The 26,311-nt window shown below is 46.9% G+C and overlaps 1 protein-coding gene across 9 annotated transcripts in view; it reads right to left on the bottom strand.

Annotated features, from left to right (window-relative positions):
- The window catches only part of LOC139565046 (rho GTPase-activating protein 23-like), a 126,125-nt gene that overhangs the window by 27,737 nt on the left and 72,077 nt on the right, over nucleotides 1-26,311 (bottom strand). For 5 of the 9 annotated variants that reach the window (XM_071385068.1, XM_071385060.1, XM_071385063.1 and 2 more), the window contains exons 1-5: nucleotides 20,729-21,683; nucleotides 9,779-9,976; nucleotides 6,339-6,363; nucleotides 6,015-6,101; nucleotides 5,072-5,150 (exon numbers count right to left, since the gene is read on the bottom strand). In XM_071385068.1, the coding sequence (XP_071241169.1) occupies nucleotides 5,072-5,150; nucleotides 6,015-6,101; nucleotides 6,339-6,363; nucleotides 9,779-9,976; nucleotides 20,729-21,094 (755 nt within the window). In that variant the 5' untranslated portion in view covers nucleotides 21,095-21,683. Of the gene's footprint in view, nucleotides 1-5,071; nucleotides 5,151-6,014; nucleotides 6,102-6,338; nucleotides 6,364-9,778; nucleotides 9,977-20,728; nucleotides 21,685-22,649; nucleotides 22,787-26,311 lie in introns of those variants that run through there. The other 4 variants (XM_071385066.1, XM_071385064.1, XM_071385065.1 and 1 more) reach the window with 3 other exon arrangements.

Below are 26,311 nucleotides of genomic sequence, written 5' to 3' on the forward strand. Positions count from 1 at the left end.
ATGACAACAGCAGAGGCTGTGAGGACACTGTCCGAGACTTTATGTCAACTCAACTGAAACTGCCCACTGATGTCGTGCGCAATGTCACTTTCTCCAGAGTCCATAGAAGAGACAGAGCAGGGAACTCAGAAACACTGATTTTGGAATGAGTGATCACTTCCCCACAGAGATCAATGAAAGGATAATTTTTTTAAATCCCATCATGAAGGAAAAGCGTTGCCTGAATCAACGAGTCTCCATGGTGATGGATAAACTTTACATCAACGGGCAATTGTATCAGGACTCTAGAGTAACTCCCTGGCTATTTTAATGTATTTTAATGTTCAAATCTGAGTTTGTGTGTTGTAGTGTATCATGACAACTTCAACTATAATGAATACATCGCAAATGGTTCTTCCAAATGGACAATGACCCCAAGCATACTTTCAAAGTTGTGGCAAAATGGCTTAAGGACAACAAAGTCAAGGTATTGGAGTGGCCATCACAAAGCCCTGACCTCAATCCTATAGAAAATTTGTGGGCAGAACTGAAAAAGTGTGTGCGAGCGGAGGCCTACAAATGTGACTCAGTTACACCAGCTCTGTCAGGAGGAACGGGCCAAAATTCACTAAACATATTGTGGGAAGCTTGTGGAAGGCTACCCGAAACGTTTGACCCAAGTTGAGCAATTTTAAAAGGCAATGCTACCAAATACTAATTGAGTGTATGTAAACTTCTGACCCACTGGGAATGTGATGAAAGAAATAAAAGCTGAAATAAATCCTTCTCTACTATTATTCTGACATTTCACATTCTTAAAATAAAGTGGTGATCCTAACTGTCCTAAGACAGGGAATTTTTACCAGGATTAAATGTCAGGAATTGTGAAAAACGGAGTTTAAATGTATTTGGCTAAGGTGTATGTAAACTTCCGACTTCAACTGTAGGTAGCCTTCCTAACAAAATACATTAGGTTTTTAACTTGGTCAACATAAATAATATTCATATTTTGGCTTTGACCGAAACGCATTAAGATTCATCTGTAAATGATGGACAAATAAACATTCAAGGATATAGTCTACTTAGAAGGGAGAGGAATAGGAATGGTGGGGGTGTAGCACTGTACATTCAGAATCATATACCTTTTAAGAGGAGGGATGACCTTAATGTATGTCAAATAGAGGCACTATGGGCTCAAGTACATCTGCCTCACCAGGCACCCATATTGGTAGTATTTGATACACTGCCGATTTTGCAGGTTTTCCTACTTACAAAGCATGTAGAGGTCTGTCATTTTTATCATAGGTACACTTCAACTGTGAGAGACGGAATCTAAAACAAAAATCCAGAAAATCACATTGTATGATTTTTAAGTAATTCATTTGCATTTTATTGCATGACATAAGTATTTGATACATCAGAAAATCAGAACTTAATATTTGGTACAGAAACCTTTGTTTGCAATTACAGAGATCATACGTTTCCTGTAGTTCTTGACCAGGTTTGCACACACTGCAGCAGGGATTTTGTCCCACTCCTCCATACAGACCTTCTCCAGATCCTTCAGGTTTCGGGGCTGTCGCTGGGCAATACGGACTTTCAGCTCCCTCCAAAGATTTTCTATTGGGTTCAGGTCTGGAGACTGGCTAGGCCACTCCAGGACCTTGAGATGCTTCTTACGGAGCCACTCCTTAGTTGCCCTGGCTGTGTGTTTCGGGTCGTTGTCATGCTGGAAGACCCAGCCACGACCCATCTTCAATGCTCTTACTGAGGGAAGGAGGTTGTTGGCCAAGATCTCATGATACATGGCCCCATCCATCCTCCCCTCAATACGGTGCAGTCGTCCTGTCCCCTTTGCAGAAAAGCATCCCCAAAGAATGATGTTTCCACCTCCATGCTTCACGGTTGGGATGGTGTTCTTGGGGTTGTACTCATCCTTCTTCTTCCTCCAAACACAGCAAGTGGAGTTTAGACCAAAAAGCTCTATTTTTGTCTCATCAGACCACATGACCTTCTCCCATTCCTCCTCTGGATCATCCAGATGGTCATTGGCAAACTTCAGACGGGCCTGGACATGCGCTGGCTTGAGCAGGGGGACCTTGCGTGCGCTGCAGGATTTTAATCCATGACGGCGTAGTGTGTTACTAATGGTTTTCTTTGAGACTGTGGTCCCAGCTCTCTTCAGGTCATTGACCAGGTCCTGCCGTGTAGTTCTGGGCTGATCCCTCACCTTCCTCATGATCATTGATGCCCCACGAGGTGAGATCTTGCATGGAGCCCCAGACCGAGGGTGATTGACCGTCATCTTGAACTTCTTCCATTTTCTAATAATTGCGCCAACAGTTGTTGCCTTCTCACCAAGCTGCTTGCCTATTGTCCTGTAGCCCATCCCAGCCTTGTGCAGGTCTACAATTTTATCCCTGTCCTTACACAGCTCTCTGGTCTTGGCCATTGTAGAGAGGTTGGAGTCTGTTTGATTGAGTGTGTGGACAGGTGTCTTTTATACAGGTAACGAGTTCAAACAGGTGCAGTTAATACAGGTAATGAGTGGAGAACAGGAGGGCTTCTTAAAGAAAAACTAACAGGTCTGTGAGAGCCGTAATTCTTACTGGTTGGTAGGTGATCAAATACTTATGTCATGCAATAAAATGCAAATTAATTACTTAAAAATCATACAATGTGATTTTCTGGAATTTTGTTTTAGATTACGTCTCTCACAGTTGAAGTGTACCTATGATAAAAAATTACAGACCTCTACATGCTTTGTAAGTAGGAAAAACTGCAAAATCGGCAGTGTATCAAATACTTGTTCTCCCCACTGTATATCAATTGTTCCTTTTCTTCCCCTCATGCTTTAAACTGTGGAATACCGCAGGGCAGCTGCCTTGGGCCACTTTTTTATTTAATATATACCAATGACCTTCCTTATGCCTTATCTGAAACTCAAGCTACTATATTTGCAGATGATACTACAATTTATACAGGAAGACAATCGGTTCAACAGGTACAGCAAGCTTTACAAGGAGATTTGGAGAGTATCAGGGAGTGGGTTTGGCGGAACAAACTTGTTTTAAACACCAAAGTATGTTGGTCTGTTCCACTAGGAAAAGGCCAACACAGCATGGGATACAATTAAGTATGGGGGGGGAGTACAAATTCAGGAAGTGGCAGAAACCAAACTACTGTGGGTGCAGCTAGGTGCAGCTAACTGCTTATCATGGTCGTCTCAAATAACTAATCTATGTAAAAAAAAATATATATATTAAAACAGCATGCATGATCAGAAGGATAGCTAAATATTTACTAGGAAAGATTCTTAAGCAAATAACACAAGCATTAATTGAGAGTCAGGTGAACTACTGTTCTGTGGTCTGGGGAAATGCATCAGCAAGTGACTTTAAGAGGCTGCAGATTGGACAGAACAAAGCAGCAAGGATTGTTTTAAGGTGGAGATATGGTTCTTCTGTTGTGGTCATGCGCAGTGTTCTTGGTTGGTCATCAATCAACAAGATAATTGAAAAAAACATGCTTATTTTATTTCATAATATACATTTAAAACGGCCAAACTCTATTCACAATGGTATTCAGTTGGTAAGAGACAGACATTCAGTAAATACTAGGAACAGATTGTCCATAGATTGAGTTATCCAGACAGAAAAGAGAAATAGGCTAAATAACTTTTCGATTTAGAGCAATAAAGAAATTAAATAATTTAACTGAGCAAACCAGAAACCGTTCGCTATATAAATTTAAACAATACTTTAAAACCATTTCAATATAATACATAGGAAAGTTGTGCTGGACTATGGTAGATGAAGAATCAATATATATTTTTAGAGTATTTATCGGGTCAATATGTTGGAGTATTATGTCCGTTTGTAACAGTGTGCTTATATGTGAAAATGTGTTCGTATTATACATTGTATTTGAATGTTTAAGGACTCTTGGAAGATTAGTCCAAATTAGGACTAAAAGAGATCCTAATAAAATAAAATAAAATCTCTGCAGCCCTCCACCAGTCAGGCCTTTATGGTAAAGTGGCCAGACGTAAGACACTCCTCAATAAAAGGCACACCAGCCCGCTTGGAGTTTGCCAAAAGGCACTTAAAGGACTCTCAGACCATGAAAAACAATATTCTCTGGTCTGATGAACCAAGATTTAACTATTTGGCCTAAATGCCAAGCATCACGTCTGGAGGAAACCTGGCACCATCCCTATGGTGAAGCATGGTGTTGGCAGCATCAAGCTGTGGGGATGTTTTTCAGCTGCAGGGACTGGGACACTAGTCAGGATCGAGGCAAAGATGAACGGAGCAAAGTACAGAGAGATCCTTGATGAAAACCTGCTCCAGAGAGCTCAGGACCTCAGACTGGGGCAAAGGTTCACCTTCCAACACTACAACAACCCTAAGCACACAGCCAAGACAACGCAGGAGTGGCTTCGGGGCAAGTCTCTGAATGTCCTTGAGTGGCCCAGCCAGAGCCCAGACTTGAACATCGCTGGAGAGACCTGAAAATAGCTGTGCAGCGACGCTCCCCATTCAACAGGTGTGCCAAGCTTGTAGTGTCATACCCAAGAAGGCTCGACGCTGTAATCGCTGCCAAAGGTGCTTCAACAAAATACTGAGTAAATGGTCTGAATACTTATGTAAATGTTACGTTTCAATGTATTTTTTATTCCCCCTCTGAATAGCACACATACACAATCCGTGTCTCAAATTGTCTCAAGTCTTAAAAATCCTTCTTTAATCTGTCTCCTCCCCTTTATCTACACTGATTGACGTGGATTGAACACATTTCTAAAAAACTGTTTTGTGTCATTATGGGGTATTGTGATGTCATTATGGGGTATTGTGATGTCATTATGGGGTATTGTGATGTCATTATGGGGTATTGTGATGTCATTATGGGGTATTGTGTGTAGATTGATGAGGGGGGAAAAAAACGATTTCATCCATTTTAGAATAAGGCTGTAACCTAACAAAATGTGGAAAAGGTCAAGGGGTCTGAATACTTTCCGAATGCATTTTACATGCTGTGGGTACACACAGACACACACGCACGCACGCACACGCAGTACAGTGGCTCTTACCTGTTCTGTATGAGGGCGATCACCTGGGAGTACGTTTTCCCCAGGACACTCTCTCCATTCACCTTCACCAGCCGATCCCCTGCACCACACATACATACATATTTAAATGACAGTAGGACCAAACACAGCACAGATATTCAGTGATACACTCTGAATTACAAAAGAAAAAGGGAGCAACCCCTCCACCCTCATCACTGACCTTCCTCCCCCACCCAGACACAGGACACCAGCAGAGGGATATCCTGGTGGGTCAGGTCAGGGGAGGGAAGGTCAGGGAGACCCCAGACCCAGACTTCCTGCTGGGGGATGGGTGGGGGATGGCTGAGAGGGGGGTTTGGTAGGCACTGAGGATTTGTGTATGGAAATAAAGAACTATGTGCTTGCAGTAAATGCTGTGAAGTCGGGAAGGACAAGGTGTCAACCTAGGGGTTTGTCGTGTGTTGACATCCCGGATCATAAGCCTGAGGCAAAATGCTTGGATCTGTTTGTGTGTTTGGCAGGTCGAAGGGATGAGTCATTCGTTATGTGTTAGCGTGTGGATGTGTTTTGGTGGTGCAAGTATGTGTGTGTGTTTGAGACTATGCGTATATATTTATATAGGAGTAATGGTTTAGCTTGGCTGGGCTGCAGGGAGAGGAATGCTGCCCAGCTTAGCCTGCAAGACACAACAGGAAAACGTTTGCTGGGTATTTGTCAGTCTGTGTCATTCTGTTCTGATCAGTATCATTACTAATTTCCTAAGACAATAATGCAACGTTAACGTGTGTGTGTTTTTGCTGAACATGGTCTGGTTAGTATCCTTGTTGAATCATTGGAAGCACCCTCTCATCATCTATGTGTGATCACGTCTGATGCTCTTAAGGTTATTTGCAAATCAGACTGTTCCTGCACACACTCAATCTCCCGTCCCTCTCGTTCTCTCTCAAACAGACATTTTCCTTACCTGTACACAAGCCACCCTGGTGAGCGGGACCTCGCTCTCTCACATTCTTGACAAATATGGTGTCCATTGGCTCCAATCTACTTCTCCCTACATGGAACATGCAGTATGTTACTGTCACTTCATTCTTCAATTGATTAAATAGGACCTGATGATAACTATTAAATAGATCACTGCCCACTGGGCAGAGACGTCAATTCGTCGTCTATTCAATGTTGGTTCAAGGAGGACAACTCTGTGCACAGGTCCAAGTGGCTAGAGGGGCGGTGACATCATCGAGAGACCAGAGTCTAGTGGTGATGGTGTAGACTGAGGGAGGTTACTTACCCTTCCCATTCCCGTTCTCCTCGTCCTGTGAAGACAATGAAAAACCACATCAACACCGATATCCAGGCCCATACAGACAATGTTACCCAGGGAACAAAGCGCCATGGCAACCTAAACACCTGTTCACAGAACGTCCACCTCTTTCCAGGAAACCAGAATGACACGGATATTAGGAAGGGTGGAGTTGGGTGAGGAAACGGCCATGACGCCTTAAACTAGTGTACAACAGAAGTGTATCTGTGTGCACCACAGACACTGTGCACGAACAAGAGCCCAGGGGACACTCTGAGCGTTTGGCAGCTTCCATTCACACAAACAACCGCGCGTGCACCCCAGAGGAGGCTGGTGGGAGGAGCTATAGGAGGATGGGCTCATTGTAACGGCTGGAATGGGATAAATGCAACAGAGTCTAACATGTCCTCCTATAGCTCCTCCCAACAGCCTCCTCTGGTGTGCACGTGCGGTTGTTTGTGTGAATGGAAGCTGCCAAACCCTCAGAGTGTCCCCTGAGCTCTGGCTCATGCAGTGTCTGTCTCTCTTCGCAAAAAAAATGGCAGTTCAACCATGTAGCTCTTTTTTTACAAGCTGATTAGCATGTGAGGAGTGACTTCACTGGTGCCCCAGCCAGGTCTCTCAGACAAACAGACCTGTTCTGGTTTATGAGCTCCTAACGTTCAGCACACACACAGCAGAGACACTCAGACGGGTTTGACTGTCTGCCGGTGGTGATGTCATACACAGAGCCAAACACGTGTAGTTGTCTGCGTCAGACAGACGAGGGCAGCAGCGAGCACACAGTCTGTCTATCATAGGTGCTGTTTGATAGGGTGATAGACTGATGTAGGCGCGCACACGCACGCACGCACACACACACTGAGCTGAGTGGACAGTTTGGGGTGAGTGAGGGGCAGGGTGGACTGACCGGCTCCTGCCTGGCTTTAGGCAGAGCTGAGTGGGCTCATTCCTGCCTCCACAGACAATAGTGTGGGTTTATGGCCAGAGAAAGGAGGGCTGCCGCCCCAGAATAGAGCCAGGAGCCAGGGACGCTCCCCAGCTGAGCTGAGCTGACCACCCCTGTCTGGACACACGCGGGCCTGGGGTGGGGCTGAGGACCGAGAGATGGAGGTGTACTATCCTCATCTCTACATCTCTCTCAGATTCTCTCTCTCCCTGTGGATATAGATGTCGGGTCAGGGACAGCTGCCGTGCATGCACTGATCAGTCCGTTAGGACAATCATCAGGCATGTGTCCATGATGAAGGGAGTCACATCATACAGGTCTTTGATGGGGCCCTAATGAGGGGCGGTCACCCCTGAGGCCCCTTCAGATGGGTTGGGACAGAGGGCTGCGTTCTCTGTGCCACTCGCTGCCCCTCACAGCAGCATGTGACCCTGGGGACAGGACAGGGCAGGCAGCAGTGGGCCCATTGTCCGTGGTGGTCCTGGTAGAGGGCATGGTACTGCCGGTCCAGGCTGGGGGTAATGTGAGAGTGGTACCAGGCAGGCCAGGACAACAGAGCCTATTGACACTGAGTGTCTCTCAAATGGCACCCTATTCCCTTTATAGTGCACTACTTTTAACCAGGGCCCATTGGGCTGTGGTCTAAAGTAGTACACTACATAGGGAATAGGGTGCCATTTTTTGGACGCACCCACTGTGTCCTGTCCTTACTGCAGCTGCTGGGCTGGGGGCTGAAGGGGGGAGGGGGTTCATCATAATAGGGCCCTTGTTTCGGCTGGCTGTAAGCCCCCGTCCCCCTCCCCCGTCCCTCTATTTCACATCTGTAGCTCTGTCTTCCCCCACACCTCAGAGAACAAAACCAAAACAACCACCGGGCTGATGCTTTTTCTGAGGAGATTGTTATCTGTGATGCCGAATGGCTGTATAGTTCAGACAGAACATATATTTCAGTAAAACACTGTTGTTGTCCCTGTACTGCTTCTTATAGCAGTGCCCTCCTTTTGGAAAAAAGGAAAAAGTGAGCCAAAAGGTACACTGGCAGTGGTAGCTCTGTCTGTCCACAGACGGTACAACAGACTGCTAATGGAACTCTCTCTCTCTCCTTAAATCGGTCATACAGGAAGGAGTATGGAGGTTGTGTATCACCGGAGTTGCATCCCCTTCTGTCCTTCGCTTGTTTATCCATCTCTACTCTAATGACAGGGCTCTTCTTATGGTATCCATCGGTCTATGTCCCTAATCTGATTAACTCATATGAGTCTACCCCGACACTTTAATTGGCTACGCTTGTTCAGTCCCTGCATTTAATTGGCTATGCTTGTTCAGTCCCTGCATTTAATTGGCTACGCTTGTTCAGTCCCTGCATTTAATTGGCTATGCTTGGCTTCCCCCCCCCCATTGTGTCCTGATTCTCTTGACCTTACTGCTCCTGTGTTCGGATCGACCTACGACCTTCCTGCCCTGTGATCTGATTGGTCCCGTCTCACTGCCCCCTACAGCTCCAGTGATCTGATTGACTCCGCCTAACTGCCCGTGTGATATGATTGGCTGAGTCTTAAAGGGATAATCCACCCTAGAAATGAAACGTGACGTGACACTTCATCAAGATACGGTTCTCATCACTGGAGAGGAGAACCTTTCATAACGCTTTTAAAACGGTTACCTGAACACTGTGTAGAACACATCCATCTGTCTATATCGTCACAACAAAGTCTGTATTTTGTTGAAATGTCCTCAAAGTTCACCATCTGTTTAATATGTTCTCTTCCTTCAACTACCATGGCACAAACCTGTTTTCTCCTCTAATCTCCCTGCCAGTTGCCATAGCAGCCAGACTCGCACAGCTTTCAGCTAGAAACGCGATCTCTACCAGGTCGAACATGATGATATTCTAACTCCTAAGTAAAGAAACACCTCACGGCACAACGCCTCTCCCCTATTTGACCGAGATAGTTTGTGTGTATTTATTGATATGTAGGCTACGTGTGCCCCATTTTTAAATTGATGTAGTTCTGTCCTTGAGCTGTTCCTGTCTATTAATGTTCTGTATTATGTCATGTTTCATGTTCTGTGTGGACCCCAGGAAGAGTAGCTGCTGCTTTCTCAACAGATAATGGGAATCCTAATAAAACGGCAAAATTGATAGTGCAGTTTGTTTCTGGGATTTTACAACTAGCTACTGTAACTACTTCACATGCTGATATTGACTTTGGTATTATGGTGTGTGGCAATTTTTTCTAGCTAGCTGCCCAGCATTTCTGGAGAGAGCACTGCATTATGGGTTTTGTAGTCGACTTGATCTCTGCAGATTTCGACAAGTATGATTTTTTTTGCTTCCTGATTTGTTATACATTTTTCTTCACAACATATGTTGCTCTTAGATATTAGCGTTATTTAACCGTGTAAATCATAGGAATTTGTAGATCTGAGTGGATTATTCTTTTTTAAAGCCCCCTGTTGTTGTGTGCAGTGGTGGTACCTTGAGGCTGGTGTGCAGGGCAGACTCTGGCGGGTAGACGATGAAGTGGCGCAGGGTGAAGCCGAAGCCCTGTGTGTTCTTCTGGAGTAGTAGCGTCCGGGGGCCTTGCCAGCCAACGCCGACCCCCTCTCCTCCAGCACCCATCGCAGGCCGAGGGTTGTCGCCGGCCGAGGAGAGCCCATCTCTCCACCCCTTTGCCTGTTGAACAGAGAGAGAATAAAAACACGTGAGACTCAGGTCATATCCCCAAAACAATCACTTATGTCACCCCTCCAACGGTCAACACTCCATTAGTAATTAACCAGTTCCTCCTTCCACCAAGTATTCCCAGGAAAAAGTTTCAGAACTTTATGGAACTGGCACAAATCCATGCTATACTTGGAGCCATAGCAACAAGAGACAAAGCCCAGAGTGACATCACCATTTAATGGGCTGCTGGTTACTTCATTAGTGACTTCCCCTGCAGGCAGGAATAGGAATGTGTCTGTTTCTGTCCTGGGAGACTGGCGGACAATGAGTGTGTGTGTGTGTGTGTGTGTGTGTGTGTGTGTGTGTGTGTGTGTGTGTGTGTGTGTGTGTGTGTGTGTGTGTGTGTGTGTGTGTGTGTGTGTGTGTGTGTGTGTGTGTGTGTGTGTGTCCATATGTTTTAATGCTAGTAGGGGAGAGGTGAGCACGGCTGGCCCATAGGGCCAGGCAGTCCCCACATGGCACCCAGCACCACAACAATGTCCCATAAACCACTAGGGGGCCCTGGGGGGTTCCGACCGCTGTCAGGAAGAGCCCAAGTCTAGACGGTGTGGAGCAGGGGAGGGGGGGGGGGGTTACGTCCTGAGCACACTCAGGAATGCTCAGGACGGAACTCTAGACAATTAAGGAATGCCTGTAACCAATCAGGATTGACCTTGGTCAGGTCATAGTGCACCAGAGTGCTGTGAAAGGGTCAGGGTGATTCAGAGTAGATTTCCACTCATTTTCCCCAAAGAAGGCAAATACCAAACATGACAGATACACGTGAGAACTAACACCCTGATGCTGCTGCCACAACCCACATTTCAAACACAACCACTTGACCAAAGAGGGATGGGAGGGAGACACATCCTTCCTAAATGTAGATGAGCCTGTTTGGTCAAAATACCTATTGACTCTATAGAAGTACAGTTACATAATTGTACCTGACTCTCCACTCTGAGGGTGTGTGTGTGTGTGTGTGTGTGTGTGTGTGTGTGTGTGTGTGTGTGTGTGTGTGTGTGTGTGTGTGTGTGTGTGTGTGTGTGTGTGTGTGTGTGTGTGTGTGTGTGTGTGTGTGTGTCCATATATTTTAATGCTAGTAGGTGAGTGGTGAGCACGGCTGGCACACAGCTGGTCCTACACTTTATACTCGTACCAGTATACGGGTTGAAAATGGCAGATTTGGACACTGATAAGCGCCTAAATTGGAACGCAGCGGCTGTACCGTAACAAGCTACACATGACATCAGAGCTCAGGGTCTCCACTTCACATCGCTTCAAGGGTTTTGACTGACAGACGTTCTGAGCTAAGTGCGCCACGTGATGAAGTCTCTCCCGCTAATTGGGCAACTTTTGCAAATGTTGTTGTCGTCTGAATGAGGGAAGTGCGGTAAATGAAGAGGTCCCGATGTATTTTCGAAAGATGAGAGGTTGAAAGTTATAATAAATACCGTTTTGGCGTCAAGCAAGACAAAGCAAGCAAGACAAAACACCTGTGAGTCCAAATGTGCACTTCACATTTCCATTTAGGGATTTATAAATGGACCCTTTTTGGATTGCGTGAACAATGGTAATTGTGTGATCGTGGGGATGCAGGGTTGTGTACTTGCTCTAGTTCCTCAACGGCACAGCTAGGAGAGCTTAAAAAAAGCACCGTATTGTTGACTGTTCTTGTAATATTATATTGTACCTACCCCACATTCTCTAAGAATATTCTTATCATGTTACTGAATGTATTCAGAGTATTATCAGATTTCGTTATCAACAAATGCACATAAAACAAATGCAAAAAGTACAGTAAATGTAAAATGCACATAAAATCAATAGTGTAATGTCTGGATTCAGTCTTGTGTCAGATGAACCGTTCTCACCTTTAGTCTAATAATGTCCCCATAATCTCCAAACTGTTCCCTTTTAATTGCTACCATGGTTATGCATATGCTTTTCATATTTTTTCTGTAAAAGCATTTCAATGTATCCCACGTGTGTAAGGGGTTAACCCCCAACCCAAACCCTATACAGTGACTTGCGAAAGTATTCACCCCCTTGGCATTTTTCTTATTTTGTTGCCTTACAACCTGGAATTAAAATAGATTTTGTGGAGGTTTGTATCATTTGATTTACACAACATACCTAACACTTTGAAGATGTAAAATATATTTTTTTGTGAAGCAAACAAGAAATAAGACAAAAAAACAGAAAACTTGAGCGTGCATAACTATTCACCGCCCAAAAGTCAATACTTTGTAGAGCCACCTTTTGCAGCAATTACAGCTGCAAGTCTCTTGGGGTATGTCTCTATAAGCTTGGCACATCTAGCCACTGGGATTTTTGCCCATTCTTCAAGGCAAAACTGCTCCAGCTCCTTTAAGTTGGATGGGTTACGCTGGTGTACAGCAATCTTTAAGTCATACCACAGATTCTCAGTTGGATTGAGATCTGGGCTTTGACTAGGCCATTCCAAGATATTTAATGTTTCCCCTTAAACCACTCGAGTGTTGCTTTAGCAGTATGCTTAGGGTCATTGTCCTGCTGGAAGGTGAACCTCCGTCCCAGTCTCAAATTTCTTGAAGACTGAAACAGGTTACCCTCAAGAATTTCCCTGTATTTAGCGCCATCCATCATTCCTTCAATTCTGACCAGTTTCCCAGTCCCTGCCGCTGAAAAACATACCCACAGCATGATGCTGCCACCACCATGCTTCCCTGTGGGGATGGTGTTCTCGGGGTGATGAGAGGTGTTTGGTTTGCACCAGACATAGCATTTTCCTTGATGGCCAAAAAGCTACATTTTTGTCTCATCTGACCAGAGTACCTTCTTCCATATGTTTGGGGAGTCTCCCACATGCCTTTTGGCGAACACCAAACGTGTTTTCTTATTGTCTTTCTTAAGGCAATGGCTTTTTTTTCTTGCCACTCTTCCATAAATCCCAGCTCTGTGGAGTGTATGGCTTAAAATGGTCCTATGGACAGATACTCCCATCTCCGCTGTGGAGCTTTGCAGCTCCTTCAGGGTTATCTTTGGTCTCTTTGTAGCCTCTCTAATTAATGCCCTCCTTGCCTGGTCCGTGAGTTTGGTGGACGGCCCTCTCTTGGCAGGTTTGTTGTGGTGCCATATTCTTTCAATTTTTTAATAATGGATTTAAATGGTGCTCCGTGGGATGTTCAAAGTTTCAGATATTTTTTTATAACCCAACCCTGATCTGTACTTCTCCACAACTTTGTCCCTGACCTGTTTGGAGAGCTCCTTGGTCTTCATGGTGCCACTTGCTTGGTGGTGCCCCTTGCTTAGTGGTGTTGCAGACTCGGGGGCCTTTCAGAACAGGTATATATATACTGAGATCATGTGACAGATCATGTGACACTTAGATTGCACACAGGTGGACTTTATTTAACTAACTATGTGACTTCTGAAGGTAATTGGTTGCACCAGATATTATTTATGGGCTTCATAGCAAAGGGGGTGAATACATATGCACGCACCACTTTTCCGTAATTTTTTTATTTTTATTGTTTTTAACAAGTTATTTTTTTCATTTCACTTCACCAATTTGGACTATTTTGTGTATGTCTATTACATGAAATCCAAATAAAAATCAATTTAAATTACAGGTTGCAATGCAACAAAATAGGAAAAATGCCAAGGGGGGTGAATACTTTTGCAAGGCACTGTATTTCACTTCCTGTGCCCCCACCTCCCTCCACACACTCTGACCTCGCAGGGCCAATCACCCGGCCCGCTCAACAACAGGAAGTGGCAGGCTGGGGACAGGAAATATGGTACCGTAGAGGAGGGATAACCAGGCGTACAGATCACCTAGATATACAAAACCACAGGGGGTCGGCGCTCTCTCAATATCCCTTGCGTCTACAATAGAGTACCTCTCTCCTCTGTTCTTCCTTGCATTCTACCGCTCTCCCTTCTCCTCCCTTCCACCATCACCACATATACATTCTTGCCATATGATCCAGCTGGAGTGACCTTTACATCACATCCTCTCTTTGTCCTCCTCTCCTCTTTCCCACTTGACGCACAGCTCTCCATATAGCCTCTGATGTAACCTTGTTCTCACCATTTCACAATGCCCAAGACATTCTCCCATAAACAGACGAGAGGCATGAGAATAACAAGGGAGAACGTTTAAAATGAGAGATGCATGAAACTCAGGGGGAGGAGAATAAAGAGAGAGTGAAAATGAAAGAGTAGGCTTAAGATCTGAAGAGAGAACGAAAGAGACTAGCCAGAGGGAATTCCACAGAGGGAGCGGTTGGATCGAGGCATGTTGAAACACACTGACGGGGACCGGCAAGGAGGGGGGTGAGGAGAGCGAGGGAAGAAGAGAATGATCGAGAGAGGGAAGGAGCGAGTGGAGAGGAATGGAGCGAGAGCAGGCTGGGCCAAGTGCGAGACAGGTTCCAGCACGCTGGTTTAAACCGCACAGCCCCTCCCAGCACTCGGAATACCAAACCCTGTGATTACTCCAAACACACAGAGACTGGAGCTCTGGGCCAGAGATGATTCCCACTGCCTGTCAGCCTGCCTGCCTGTCCCTGAGTGTGTGGGACATCTGTGACTGGCTGGCTATTCTCCACTAACCCCCCCACCCCCCACTAGTTTCCATCTAACTACAGTAGGTTACACTCCAGACTCTAGGTTACATTCCAGACTCTAGGTTACAATCCAGACTCTAGGTTACACTCCAGACTCTAGGTTACACTCCAGACTCTAGGTTACACTCCAGACTCTAGGTTACACTCCAGACTCTAGGTTACACTCCAGACTCTAGGTTACATTCCAGACTCTAGGTTACAATCCAGACTCTAGGTTACACTCCAGACTCTAGGTTACATTCCAGACTCTAGGTTACACTCCAGACTCTAGGTTACACTCCAGACTCTAGGTTACATTCCAGACTCTAGGTTACACTCCAGACTCTAGGTTACACTCCAGACTCTAGGTTACACTCCAGACTCTAGGTTACATTCCAGACTCTAGGTTACATTCCAGACTCTAGGTTACAATCCAGACTCTAGGTTACACTCCAGACTCTAGGTTACACTCCAGACTCTAGGTTACACTCCAGACTCTAGGTTACATTCCAGACTCTAGGTTACACTCCAGACTCTAGGTTACACTCCAGACTCTAGGTTACACTCCAGACTCTAGGTTACATTCCAGACTCTAGGTTACACTCCAGACTCTAGGTTACACTCCAGACTCTAGGTTACACTCCAGAATCTAGGTTACATTCCAGACTCTAGGTTACACTCCAGACTCTAGATTACATTCCAGACTCTAGGTTACACTCCAGACTCTAGGTTACACTCCAGACTCTAGGTTACATTCCAGACTCTAGGTTACACTCCAGACTCTAGGTTACACTCCAGACTCTAGGTTACATTCCAGACTCTAGGTTACACTCCAGACTCTAGGTTACATTCCAGACTCTAGGTTACATTCCAGACTCTAGGTTACACTCCAGACTCTAGGTTACATTCCAGACTCTAGGTTACACTCCAGACTCTAGGTTACACTCCAGACTCTAGGTTACAATCTAGACTCTAGGTTACACTCCAGACTCTAGGTTACACTCCAGACTCTAGGTTACACTCCAGACATGAGATCTAACATCATTGGTTAAACTTACATCTGTCTCTCAGCTTATGTAAAACCAGACTGTATTTAGGCTACACCTGATAGTCTAGTCTGAACTCTCCTTTCCATGGCCACTCTCTCACCAACCTTCTAGATGAGGAAACCTTTCTCTAGTCTAGCCAATCCAAAAGGGGAACATTTGGCATTTCAGACGACTGAAATTTCACTCTGCAGTTCTCTGAAATCTGCCGAGATATCTCAAACCAAAGTGTATTGGCCGTGTACACAGATTTGCAGATGCTATCGCAGGTGCAGCGAAGTGCTTGTGTTTCTAGCGCCAACAGTGCAGTGACACCTAGCAATAATACAAAAATACACACATCATTCAGAAAAATAAAGAAATCAAAATATCAGAATGAGCAATGTCAGAGACAAGAATATAATATATGCATGTACATATAGTGGTGTGTAAAGACAGTATACGAACACAAAATGTGTGTACAGCAGTAGTTATATAGTAGTTATATCTAGGACAAGCTCACATGAATAGGCTAATCATGATATGCAAATTACGCAAATGTGGAGCCCAGCCACATGCCATTAATTAGGCTAATTATCACATCTACATGCACCATAATGAAAACTCCTATTAAAATGCCACATAGGAAACCATACACAATATTTCCCATCATTCCTATTAGTCTATATAACCACATCCACATTGTTTTCTATTGTGGTGGGCAGCAGACAGGTGTCCATCTCTCCACTACATCAGATCAAACTTTATTAGTCACATGCGCCGAATACAACAGGTGTAGACCTTACAGTGAAATGCTAACTTACGAGCCCCTAAACAACAATGCAGTTTAAAAAAAATACGGATAAGAATAAGAAATAAAAGTAACAAGTCATTAAAGAGCAGCAGTGAAAGAACAATAGCGAGACTATATACAGGGGGGTACCGGTACAGAGTCAATGTGCGGGGGCACCGATTAGTTGAGGTAATATGTACATGTAGGCAGAGTTATTAAAGTGACTATGCATAGATGATGACAACAGAGAGTAGCGGTGTAAAAGAGGGGGAGGGGGAGGGGGGGTGTAAATGGTCTGGGTAGCCATGTGATTAGATGTTCAGGAGTCTTATGGCTTGGGGGTAGAAGCTGTTTAGAAGCCTCTTGGACCTAGACTTGGCACTCCGGTACCGCTTGCCGTGCGGTAGCAGAGAGAATAGTCTATCATCAAATTGATTTATATAGCCCTTCTTACATCAGCTGATATAAAAAGTGCTGTACAGAAACCCAGCCTAAAACCCCAAACAGCAAGCAATACAGGTGTAGAAGCACGGTGGCTAGGAAAAACTCCCTAGAAAGGCCAAAACCTAGGAAGAAACCTAGAGAGGAACCAGGCTATGAGGGGTGGCCAGTCCTCTTCTGGCTGTGCTGGGTGGAGATTATAACAGAACATGGCCAAGATGTTTGAATGTTCATAGATGACCAGCATGGTCAAATAATAATAATCACAGTAGTTGTCGAGGGTGCAGCAAGTCAGCACCTCAGGAGTAAATATCAGTTGGCGTTTCATAGCCGATCATTAAGAGTATCTCTACCGCTCCTGCTGTCTCTAGAGAGTTGAAAACAGCAGGTCTGGGACAGGTAGCGCGTCCGGTGAACAGGTCAGGGTGCCATAGCCGCAGGCAGAACATGGGTGGCTGGAGCCTTTGACAATTTTTAGGGCCTTCCTCTGACACCGCCTGGTATAGAGGTCCTGGATGGCAGGAAGCTTGGCCCCAGTGATGTACTGGGCCGTTCACATTACCCTCTGTAGTGCCTTGTGGTCGGAGGCCGAGCAGTTGCCATACCAGGCAGTGATGCAACCAGTCAGGATGCTCTCAATGGTGCAGCTGTAGAACCTTTTGAGGATCTGAGAACCCATGCCAAATCTTTTCAGTCTCCTGAGGGGGAATAGGTTTTGTCGTGCCCTCTTCACGACTGTCTTGGTGTGCTTGGACCATGTTAGTTGGTTGGTGATGTGGACACCAAAGAACTTTAAGCTCTCAACCTGCTCCACTACAGCCCCATTGATGAGAAATGAGGGTGTGCTCGGTCCTCTTTTTCCTGCAGTCCACAATCATCTCCTTTGTCTTGATCACGTTGAGGGAGAAGTTGTTGTCCTGGCACCACACTGCCAGGTCTCTGACCTCCTCCCTATAGGCTGTCTCGTCCTTGTCGGTGATCAGGCCTACCACTGTTGTGTCATTGGCAAACTCAATGATGATTTTGGAGTTGTGCCTGGCCTTGCAGTCATGAGTGAACCGGGAGTACAGGAGGGGACTGGGCACGCACCCCTGAGGGGCCCCCGTGTTGAGGATCAACGTGGCGGATATGTTGTTACCTACCCTTACCACCTGGGGGGCGGCCCGTCAAGAAGTCCAGGATCCAGTTGCAGAGGGAGGTGTTTAGTCCCAGGGTCCTTAGCTTATTGATGAGCTCTGAGTGCACTATGGTGTTGAACGCTGAGCTGTAGTCAATGAACAGCATTCTCACATAGATGTTCCTTTTGTCCAGGTGGGAAAGGGCAGTGTGGAGTGCAATAGAGATTGCATCATCTGTGGATCTGTTGGTGCGGTATGCAAACTGGAGTGGGTCTAGGGTTTCTGGGATGATGGTGTTAATGTGAGCCATGTTCGTATGAACCACTACATCACCAGCCTCAAGATGATACAGTTATGAAGTGATTATTAAGCTATATATTAGTTCAGACTGATTGAAATTGATGGTGAAGGAAAGGAATGCCTGACAGACCTCTCTATCACACACACACACACACACACACACACACACACACACACACACACACACACACACACACACACACACACACACACACACACACACACACACACACACACACACACACACACACACACACACACACACACACACACACACACACACACACACACACACACACACTGGGGGAACAATGGTCTTTCAAACAGCTGAGCGCTGCATCCCGTTTGAAAAGTGGAGCTTTACAGAGGTTACAAACGCTGACACGCTTTTAATCCAGAGACCCACTGTTCGCTCAGTAGCACTGGTCTGAGAGCTGGACGGATGGGTGGATGGGGGACGGGAGAAGAGAAAGGGACACACACTGAAGTGATTAAGTACTGCTACTTTAAGGGTCAATAGTTCTTCCTGGTCAGATCAGGTAGTCAGGAAAAACCCAGGGGCCCGGCCACATCATCTACTGCATATCAAAGGCCCTCCCACTATCGTTGTCTCTCCTCCGGCTCCTCTCCAAGCCGGAATACATCAAACTAGCATGACAGCCAACGTCTGACTGTGTGCCGGTACAGACGAAAGGCCGGCCGCACCATGACAGCCTCTTAAGCACAAACAGTATTTCACAACAGAGGATAAACAGTCATTCAGCATACCTGAAGCACAGCTTCAAAAAAGAACGTCTCTGTGTGTGTGTGTGTGTTTGCTCAAGAACCTGTCTGAGCCCTCTGTCAGATCAAGTCAGTTGATGTCACATCAGTTAAACAGGGTTTTCTCCTTGAGCAACTCCGCTGAATATGAATCTCCAGTAATACATACCACCCCCCCCACCATCCTCCCAAAAACAGTCTCTAACCTACACCCCAGGGGGAAATAGGTAGGACTGGAGAGGCCTAGGCTAGCACAACTTAACTATCTGTATAAGTATCTTCTCATTGTTTGTCGAACCAACCAATGCAATTGTCTAACCTGAGCTTTTAATCTACACTGAGCAAAAATAGGAAACGCAACATGTCAAGTGTTCGTCCCATGTCTGTAATGAAGCCATTTTGTGGGGGAAAACACATTCTGATTGGCTGGGCCTGGCTGCCAAGTGAACTGTAACTCAGTGAAATCGTTGAAATCGTTGAAATTGTTGCATGCTGTGTTTATATTTCTGTTCAGCATATACATCCACAGATCCTAACCATAATAACCCAAACTCTCCTTAAACCCGACACTCAGTGGCATACAGGCAACAGTAAAGTCTATCAGGCTACTGGCTGTATCAAAATGTGTCCACTCCCATCAGAGAGAGATACTGAGAGTGCTGTGCGTTAAGGCCTCACCAACCTGGCCATTAGAGCAACATCAGAATGACATCATCGCTGTGGCATTTAACTGGCCTTAGCCACATACTGTTGCACTGGTGTTACTATCCTGGTCAACACAATTACAGAGGGAGATGGCTGAGATTCCAGGACTGATGCTGTACACAGTATTGCGAGAGGCCATTACCGTACACAGACAGTGTGTTTACGCCAGCTGTGTCCGTATACTATAGCCTGGCTGCTCTTTCCCCTGCCTGCCCACATTCCCCAAGCCGCCATCTCTCAACTGTGTGTCTGAGAGAGAGAGCAAACACACACTGCGCTTCAACGCGCACACACACACACACACACACACACACACACACACACACACACACACACACACACACACACACACACACACACACACACACACACTAGATGAGTGCAGATGGATGAGAGATGCCCTGAATTCTGCAGGCCTGGAGGGCGCATTGCCCCCCCCCCCCCCCCTCTAACTGCCACATAACAAGCCCCTTCATCTGCCTTAACTCATTAATTAGTACCACCCCTCCAGGAGGAAACAGTCAATCTGGCACAACCGTCTAAAGAGGACAACACAACTATAGCTGATGCTTAATGATTACCGCATTATTGTCGCTCACATTCAGCATCACACTGCCACAGACACCAGTGGCGGCTGCTGGGGGGAGGACGGCTCTTAATAAGGTCTGGAACGGAGCAAATGGAATGGCATCAAACACATGGAAACCACTCATTCCGTTCCAGCTGTTGCCACAAGCCCGTCCTCCCCAATTACGGTGCCACCAACCTCCTGTGACAGACATAGAGAAAACAGAGAAGAGAGAAGCTCTCTCTCGCTGACACACAAACACACAATCACACAATCACACAAACACACAAACACACTGCGCAATTAGCAAAACACCAGTTCTACATAACTCTATGGGCTGAGATTCTGAGGTAGACCCACAAACCTCCACCTTACAGACCCCCTGCCCACAGGTGTGGTGGGCACTGGGCACAGTCCTTACCCTGGGCTGGTGAGAACGTTGCAGGGCCCTGCTGGTGCAGCCGTGCCCATTGCCGACCGGGACTGGCCTCATGGTGGGGGGCAAAGGTGAGGGCAAGGGGGCACCACGCAGCACTGCCAACCAGATGCAGCGAGGCTCGGCGGCACTACAGTCCACCCCTACGGGATTCTGGAAGCACCACTTTGACTCAGCTGGTGGAGCAGGGTAGGGGGGCATAGCCGCGGGCATTGGGGCGCAGAGATTACCCGACACGGGCCGACCTGAAGCCAACATGGGCCACACACACACACGAGGGAGCAAAGTCTTGACACTATCGCACAAACACGCTATTTTCCAGTAAACGACACAGGTGTCAGAGTAACACATGCATCCTCTCTGGTCCTACTGTCAGCACCAATCCATGGGGATAAAACAAGCAGTGAAAGCAGAAGCCAAGAGGGCTGAGTAGCTCGTCAGATGGGCCAAGATCATCCCTGAAGAAAAAAATCCCAATAGTTCCAACCAGTTCAGTCTAGTCCCCTGTTCTCCTCTGCGTTCCTCTCATCCCGATGCTGGCACGTCTCCAAAGATACCTGCTTTCAGTCCCATATCCCCGTCTCAAACTCCTGACCTCCAAGGACGTAAAGGAGCTTTCCAAGGCACACACACTCACACACGCTGGGGGGGGTGCACGCCGTGGTGGGGCGTCCTGGGCCCTGAGAAGATATCAAAGAAGTCCTGGAAAGCAGATGTATGCCGGAGTGTGTGTGGTAGCAGAGAGGTCTGGTTTCCCTACAGACAGACAGACGGTCTGACTGACTGACTGACAAAGCGACTGACAGACTAACTGACAGTGCCTCTCCTCTCCCAGCACAGCAGTGTCCTGTCCAGCGGTGTTCAGCAGGACACAAAGCCACTGTGTCTGTCAACCCCCCTAACACACAAACTGTCACAGCTAGAGGGCTGGCTCCTCCCTCTCTCCCTCCCTCCCTCTCTCGCTCTCTCTCTTTCCCGCCCTCCCTCTGTCTCTCTCTTCCCGACTCTCTCTCTCTCTCTCTTTCCTCCTTTTGTCAGCCTCCAGCTCGTTGTCCGGCTTCACTTCTACCAATTCATCCCTCGCTCCGTCTCTGTCCCTCGTTCACGCTCTCACTCCTCTGTTCCCTCCTTTCTGCCCTCCGCTCCGTGTGATCCATTCCAATCTGTCACTCAAAACCCACTTTTCTGACAGAGAGCCAAAAACACACACACAACATCCAACATGAACACTGAGGGCCGGGCCCCCGACACCGTGCTCCACTCTTGAAGTCCGGATGGACTTTTCAACTGTAGGCTGATGATGTGGTAGGCCTATATCCAACAGCATGTCCCTGTGGCTCTGTCCTGCCCTGTGACCGTAGAGGGAGTCGAGTGGCGCTTGGTGTATGTGTGAAAGAGACACAGGGATCAAGGGCCGCTCAGCCCCCCCTCTCCACCACTGTACCCACCCACACGGTTTCTCTCTCCTTTTCTCTCCTGTTCTCGCCCTCTCCAGCAAAATCGAGAGGACATGGGATCAAGTCGAGCAGGCGCAGTGGAACAACTGCGAGAGCAGAACGAGAGAGAGAGAGAGAGAGAGAGAGAGAGATAGAGCGCAACAGGCTGCCGCTTCACTCCAGCAGCCCCGTCGCCCGCCAGGCAGACCAGAATAAAACAGCTGCAAGTGAACATGAATTTGACACTGACCCCCCCCCCCCTCCCCCCTCACGCTAAGTCATGAATTCACACATACAAACACTAAAACAAACAGTGACACACACACACACACACACACACACACACACACACACACACACACACACACACACACACACACACACACACACACACACACACACACACACACACAGCATACACACACACACAGCATACACACACACACACACACACACAGCAGAGTTCTCACCAAACATCCAGGGGTCCTGAGTGTGTGTGAAAGTGTCAGGCAGGTGACCATGGTGAGTCTGACAGAGCTACGGCTTCATGATCCTCTCTCTAGAAACGCTCTCCACAGACCTGTTACGGATGAGGTTAGACTGGTTTCACCTGCTGCCATACAGCAGGGCAAGCACCGACACGACCACAACACCTGAACACACACATAGTACACACACTCTCTGAAACACACACACACCGTGCCCTCCAGGCACACACAGCAAATAGACTTTGCAGGCTCACCTAGTGTATGTTGAAATACCATGTGTTTGATGTATTCGATACCATTCGCTCCTGCCATTACCACCCGTCCTCCCCAATTAAGGTGCCACCAACCTCCTGTGATAAACACCCACCAGCTATACCCAATACAAATGTGCAGAGACGTACAAACTGTACTATACACAAACACACTACACAAAAGGGAATGCTCCTTCCACACACAGACATACACATGGCCCGTTGAGTCACACACGTGTATAAATACACTTGCTGGGGTGTAATTACGCTCTCATAAAGACTAAAGTCCTATAGGCTGTGACTGTGAGGGGTTGTGGTCAGACCCGGAGGTTTGGGTTCTAACAGACCGCCAAGCAGAACCCGCCCAGGACCGGACGGAGAGACACCGGGACCAGATCACTCAGGGGGGGGGACGTCCCATTCAGAAAAAGACCCCAGATGGAAGCTTCAGAAGGGGACGGGCCTTGATAGGGGACACTGTGTGTATGACATCATAAGCTGGCACCACCCTACGATGAGCCTTCCTGGTTCAATCAAGGAAAACGATCTGCTTATCACAAGCGCAGCGTTGAGAAAGACTCACATTGAGTTCTGCCGTGGAGTTTTGCCAATAACAGACAAGCCCAATTGGGAAAAGATCCCGGTCTCTCCTCCTCTAGTGACCTGCGGCGATATTTACAAAAACAGGAGGAGAAGGAGGAGAAGTAAGCAACAAAGAGCGGAGAGAAAAGGTGTTGAGTTTCAGTTCACATGGAGGACAAAGGAGTCACACACCGTGCACTGTCACAATACCATCGTTGCCTCCAGTGACCCATGCTGGCTGCTGATTGGCTGAGACATGTCCATACACGTGCACAGGTAAACATTTTTTTATTTTTTTTATTTAACCTTTTTTAAACTAGGCAAGTCAGTAGGCAAGTCATTCTTAGTTACAATGACGGCATACCCCGGCCAAACCCGGACGACGCTGGGCCAAATGTGCACCGCCCTATGGGACTCACGGCCGGATGTGATACAACCTGGATTCGCACCGGGAACTATAGTGACCGCTCTTGCACTGAGATAGAGTGCCTTAGACCGCTGCGCCACGGAGCCTACTACGTTGTGGTTGGATGAGGCCTAAACACCACTAGCTCCTGAACATTACATCCTAAACAATCCTCATCCCGGGTGAAAGTGAACACCTGTCCACCTGTCTGTCTGTGGCTCAACGTCATCGTAACCTCTCATCCGCCCCTAAAGCCCTTGAAGTCCTGAGATCAAAGAGTGTGAGATTCAAACGGCGCACGCCGCTAATCTCTGGAGAGACGCCATACTGCTCGCCTCTTGCCCCCACCCTACCATACCGCCGCCCCGGCCCCTCGCCCTCCCTGCCATGCGCACCACCGAGCCAGAGAGTAGGGAGAGAGAGGGGGAGAGAGAGAGAGAGAGGGGGAGAGAGAGAGAGAGAGAGACAGAGACAGAGACAGAGACAGAAAGAGAGAGAGAGAGAGAGAGAGAGAGAGAGAGAGAGAGAGAGAGAGAGAGAGAGAGAGAGAGAGAGAGAGAGTGTGCGGGTCGGTTGATCTGCAGCTCTGCTCACAGACAGATTAGTTGGTAGATAATCCCCTTCATAGTGACGCTGACACCACCGGCCAGCAGATTAACTAAGACAGCCTGATGGAGACACAGCCTGATGGAGACACAGCCTGATGGAGACACAGCCTGATGGAGACACAGCCTGATGGAGACACAGCCTGATGGAAACACAGCCTGATGGAGACACAGCCTGATGGAGACACAGTCCACTCCCATTCTGCACAGACTGATTGAGAACCACCAGCCAAAACAACCCTCATACACACAGCTAGCTAAGCAAGACATCAGGCAGGATCTATATCAGAGAGATGCAGTGGTGTAAAGTACTTAAGTAAAACTACTTTAAAAGTACTACTTAAGTCGTTTTGGGGGGTATTTCTATTTTTGACAACTTTTACTTCCCTACATTCCTAAAGAAAATATTGTACTTTTTACTCCATACATTTTCCCTGACAACCCAAAGTACTTGTTACATTGTGAATGCTTAGCAGGACAGGAAAATTGGGAAATTCACACACTTATCAAGAGAACACATGGTCATCCCTACTGGCTATGTTCTGGTTGACTCACTAAACACACAACATGGTGCCGTCCACTTTGCTTAATATAAGGAATTTGAAATGATTTATACTTTTACTTTTGATACTTTAGTATATTTTAGCAATAAAATGTACTTTTGGTTCTTAAGTATACTTAAAACCAAACACTTTTAGTAGTATTTTACTGGGTGACTTTCACTTTTACTTAAGTAACTTTATTTTACTCAAGTATGACAATTGGGTACTTTTTCCACCACTGGAGAGATACAGAGAGACACCAACAGTGTCTGTGTGTGCGTGTGTGCCTGCCTGCCTGCCTGCCTGCCTGCCTGTCTGTCTGTCTGTCTGTGTTTTAGAGAGAGAGTGAGACGTTCTGTGTCAGTGAGAGATCAGTGTGAGAGACCAAACAAATGACTACGCAGACAAAACAGGGGGATGTTTTCAGTAAACACAGACAATGAGACAAGAGCTTAGCAAGAAGTAACTAGGGTCACCGAGGACAAGGTGGCTATGAGGGTGTGCAGTATAGTGTGTGTGTGCGTGTGTGTGTGTGTGTGTGTGTGTGTGTGTGTGTGTGTGTGTGTGTGTGTGTGTGTGTGTGTGTGTGTGTGTGTGTGTTCGTTCGTGTGTGTGTGTGTGTTTTCCCTCTAGGTCTATGTTTCCAGGTCAGAGTCATGGCCAGCCCAGAGGAATCCATCAAACACACACAGACAAACAGAAATCTGAGTAGACTCCACAGGATGTGGCTTTCTCAGGGAATGGCCATCGACCACACACACACACACACACACACACACACACACACACACACACACACACACACACACACACACACACACACACACACACACACACACACACACACACACACACACACACACACACACACACACACACACACACACACTCTCTCTCTCTCTCTCTCTCTCTACACAACCTTCCACTGTCACTATAACTCCCTGTGTGTAGCTAGAGACACATATAGTAAGCACAGTGAAAACGAGAGGGAGAGAGAACGAGAGATGCTGGCTGACTGGTGGACTCCGCCCATCAGTCCAGAAAACATTAGATAGCAGAACAGTCTAGACAGACGACCATTACTCCCAGCAGTGGATCCTATGAAAAGCAGTGGATGGATAAAAAAGGACCGGTCTCTTTTAAGCTGGTTAATTTTAACTCTAATCTCCTGCAAATCCACGACACACAGAGGCCAAAGGCTGAGAGTCCGCAGGGCGCAGTTACACATCTCTGACCACTAGAGGGCAGACATACCACG

Source organism: Salvelinus alpinus, chromosome 36, assembly GCF_045679555.1.
Source record: "Salvelinus alpinus chromosome 36, SLU_Salpinus.1, whole genome shotgun sequence".
Classification (NCBI taxonomy): Eukaryota; Metazoa; Chordata; class Actinopteri; order Salmoniformes; family Salmonidae; genus Salvelinus; species Salvelinus alpinus.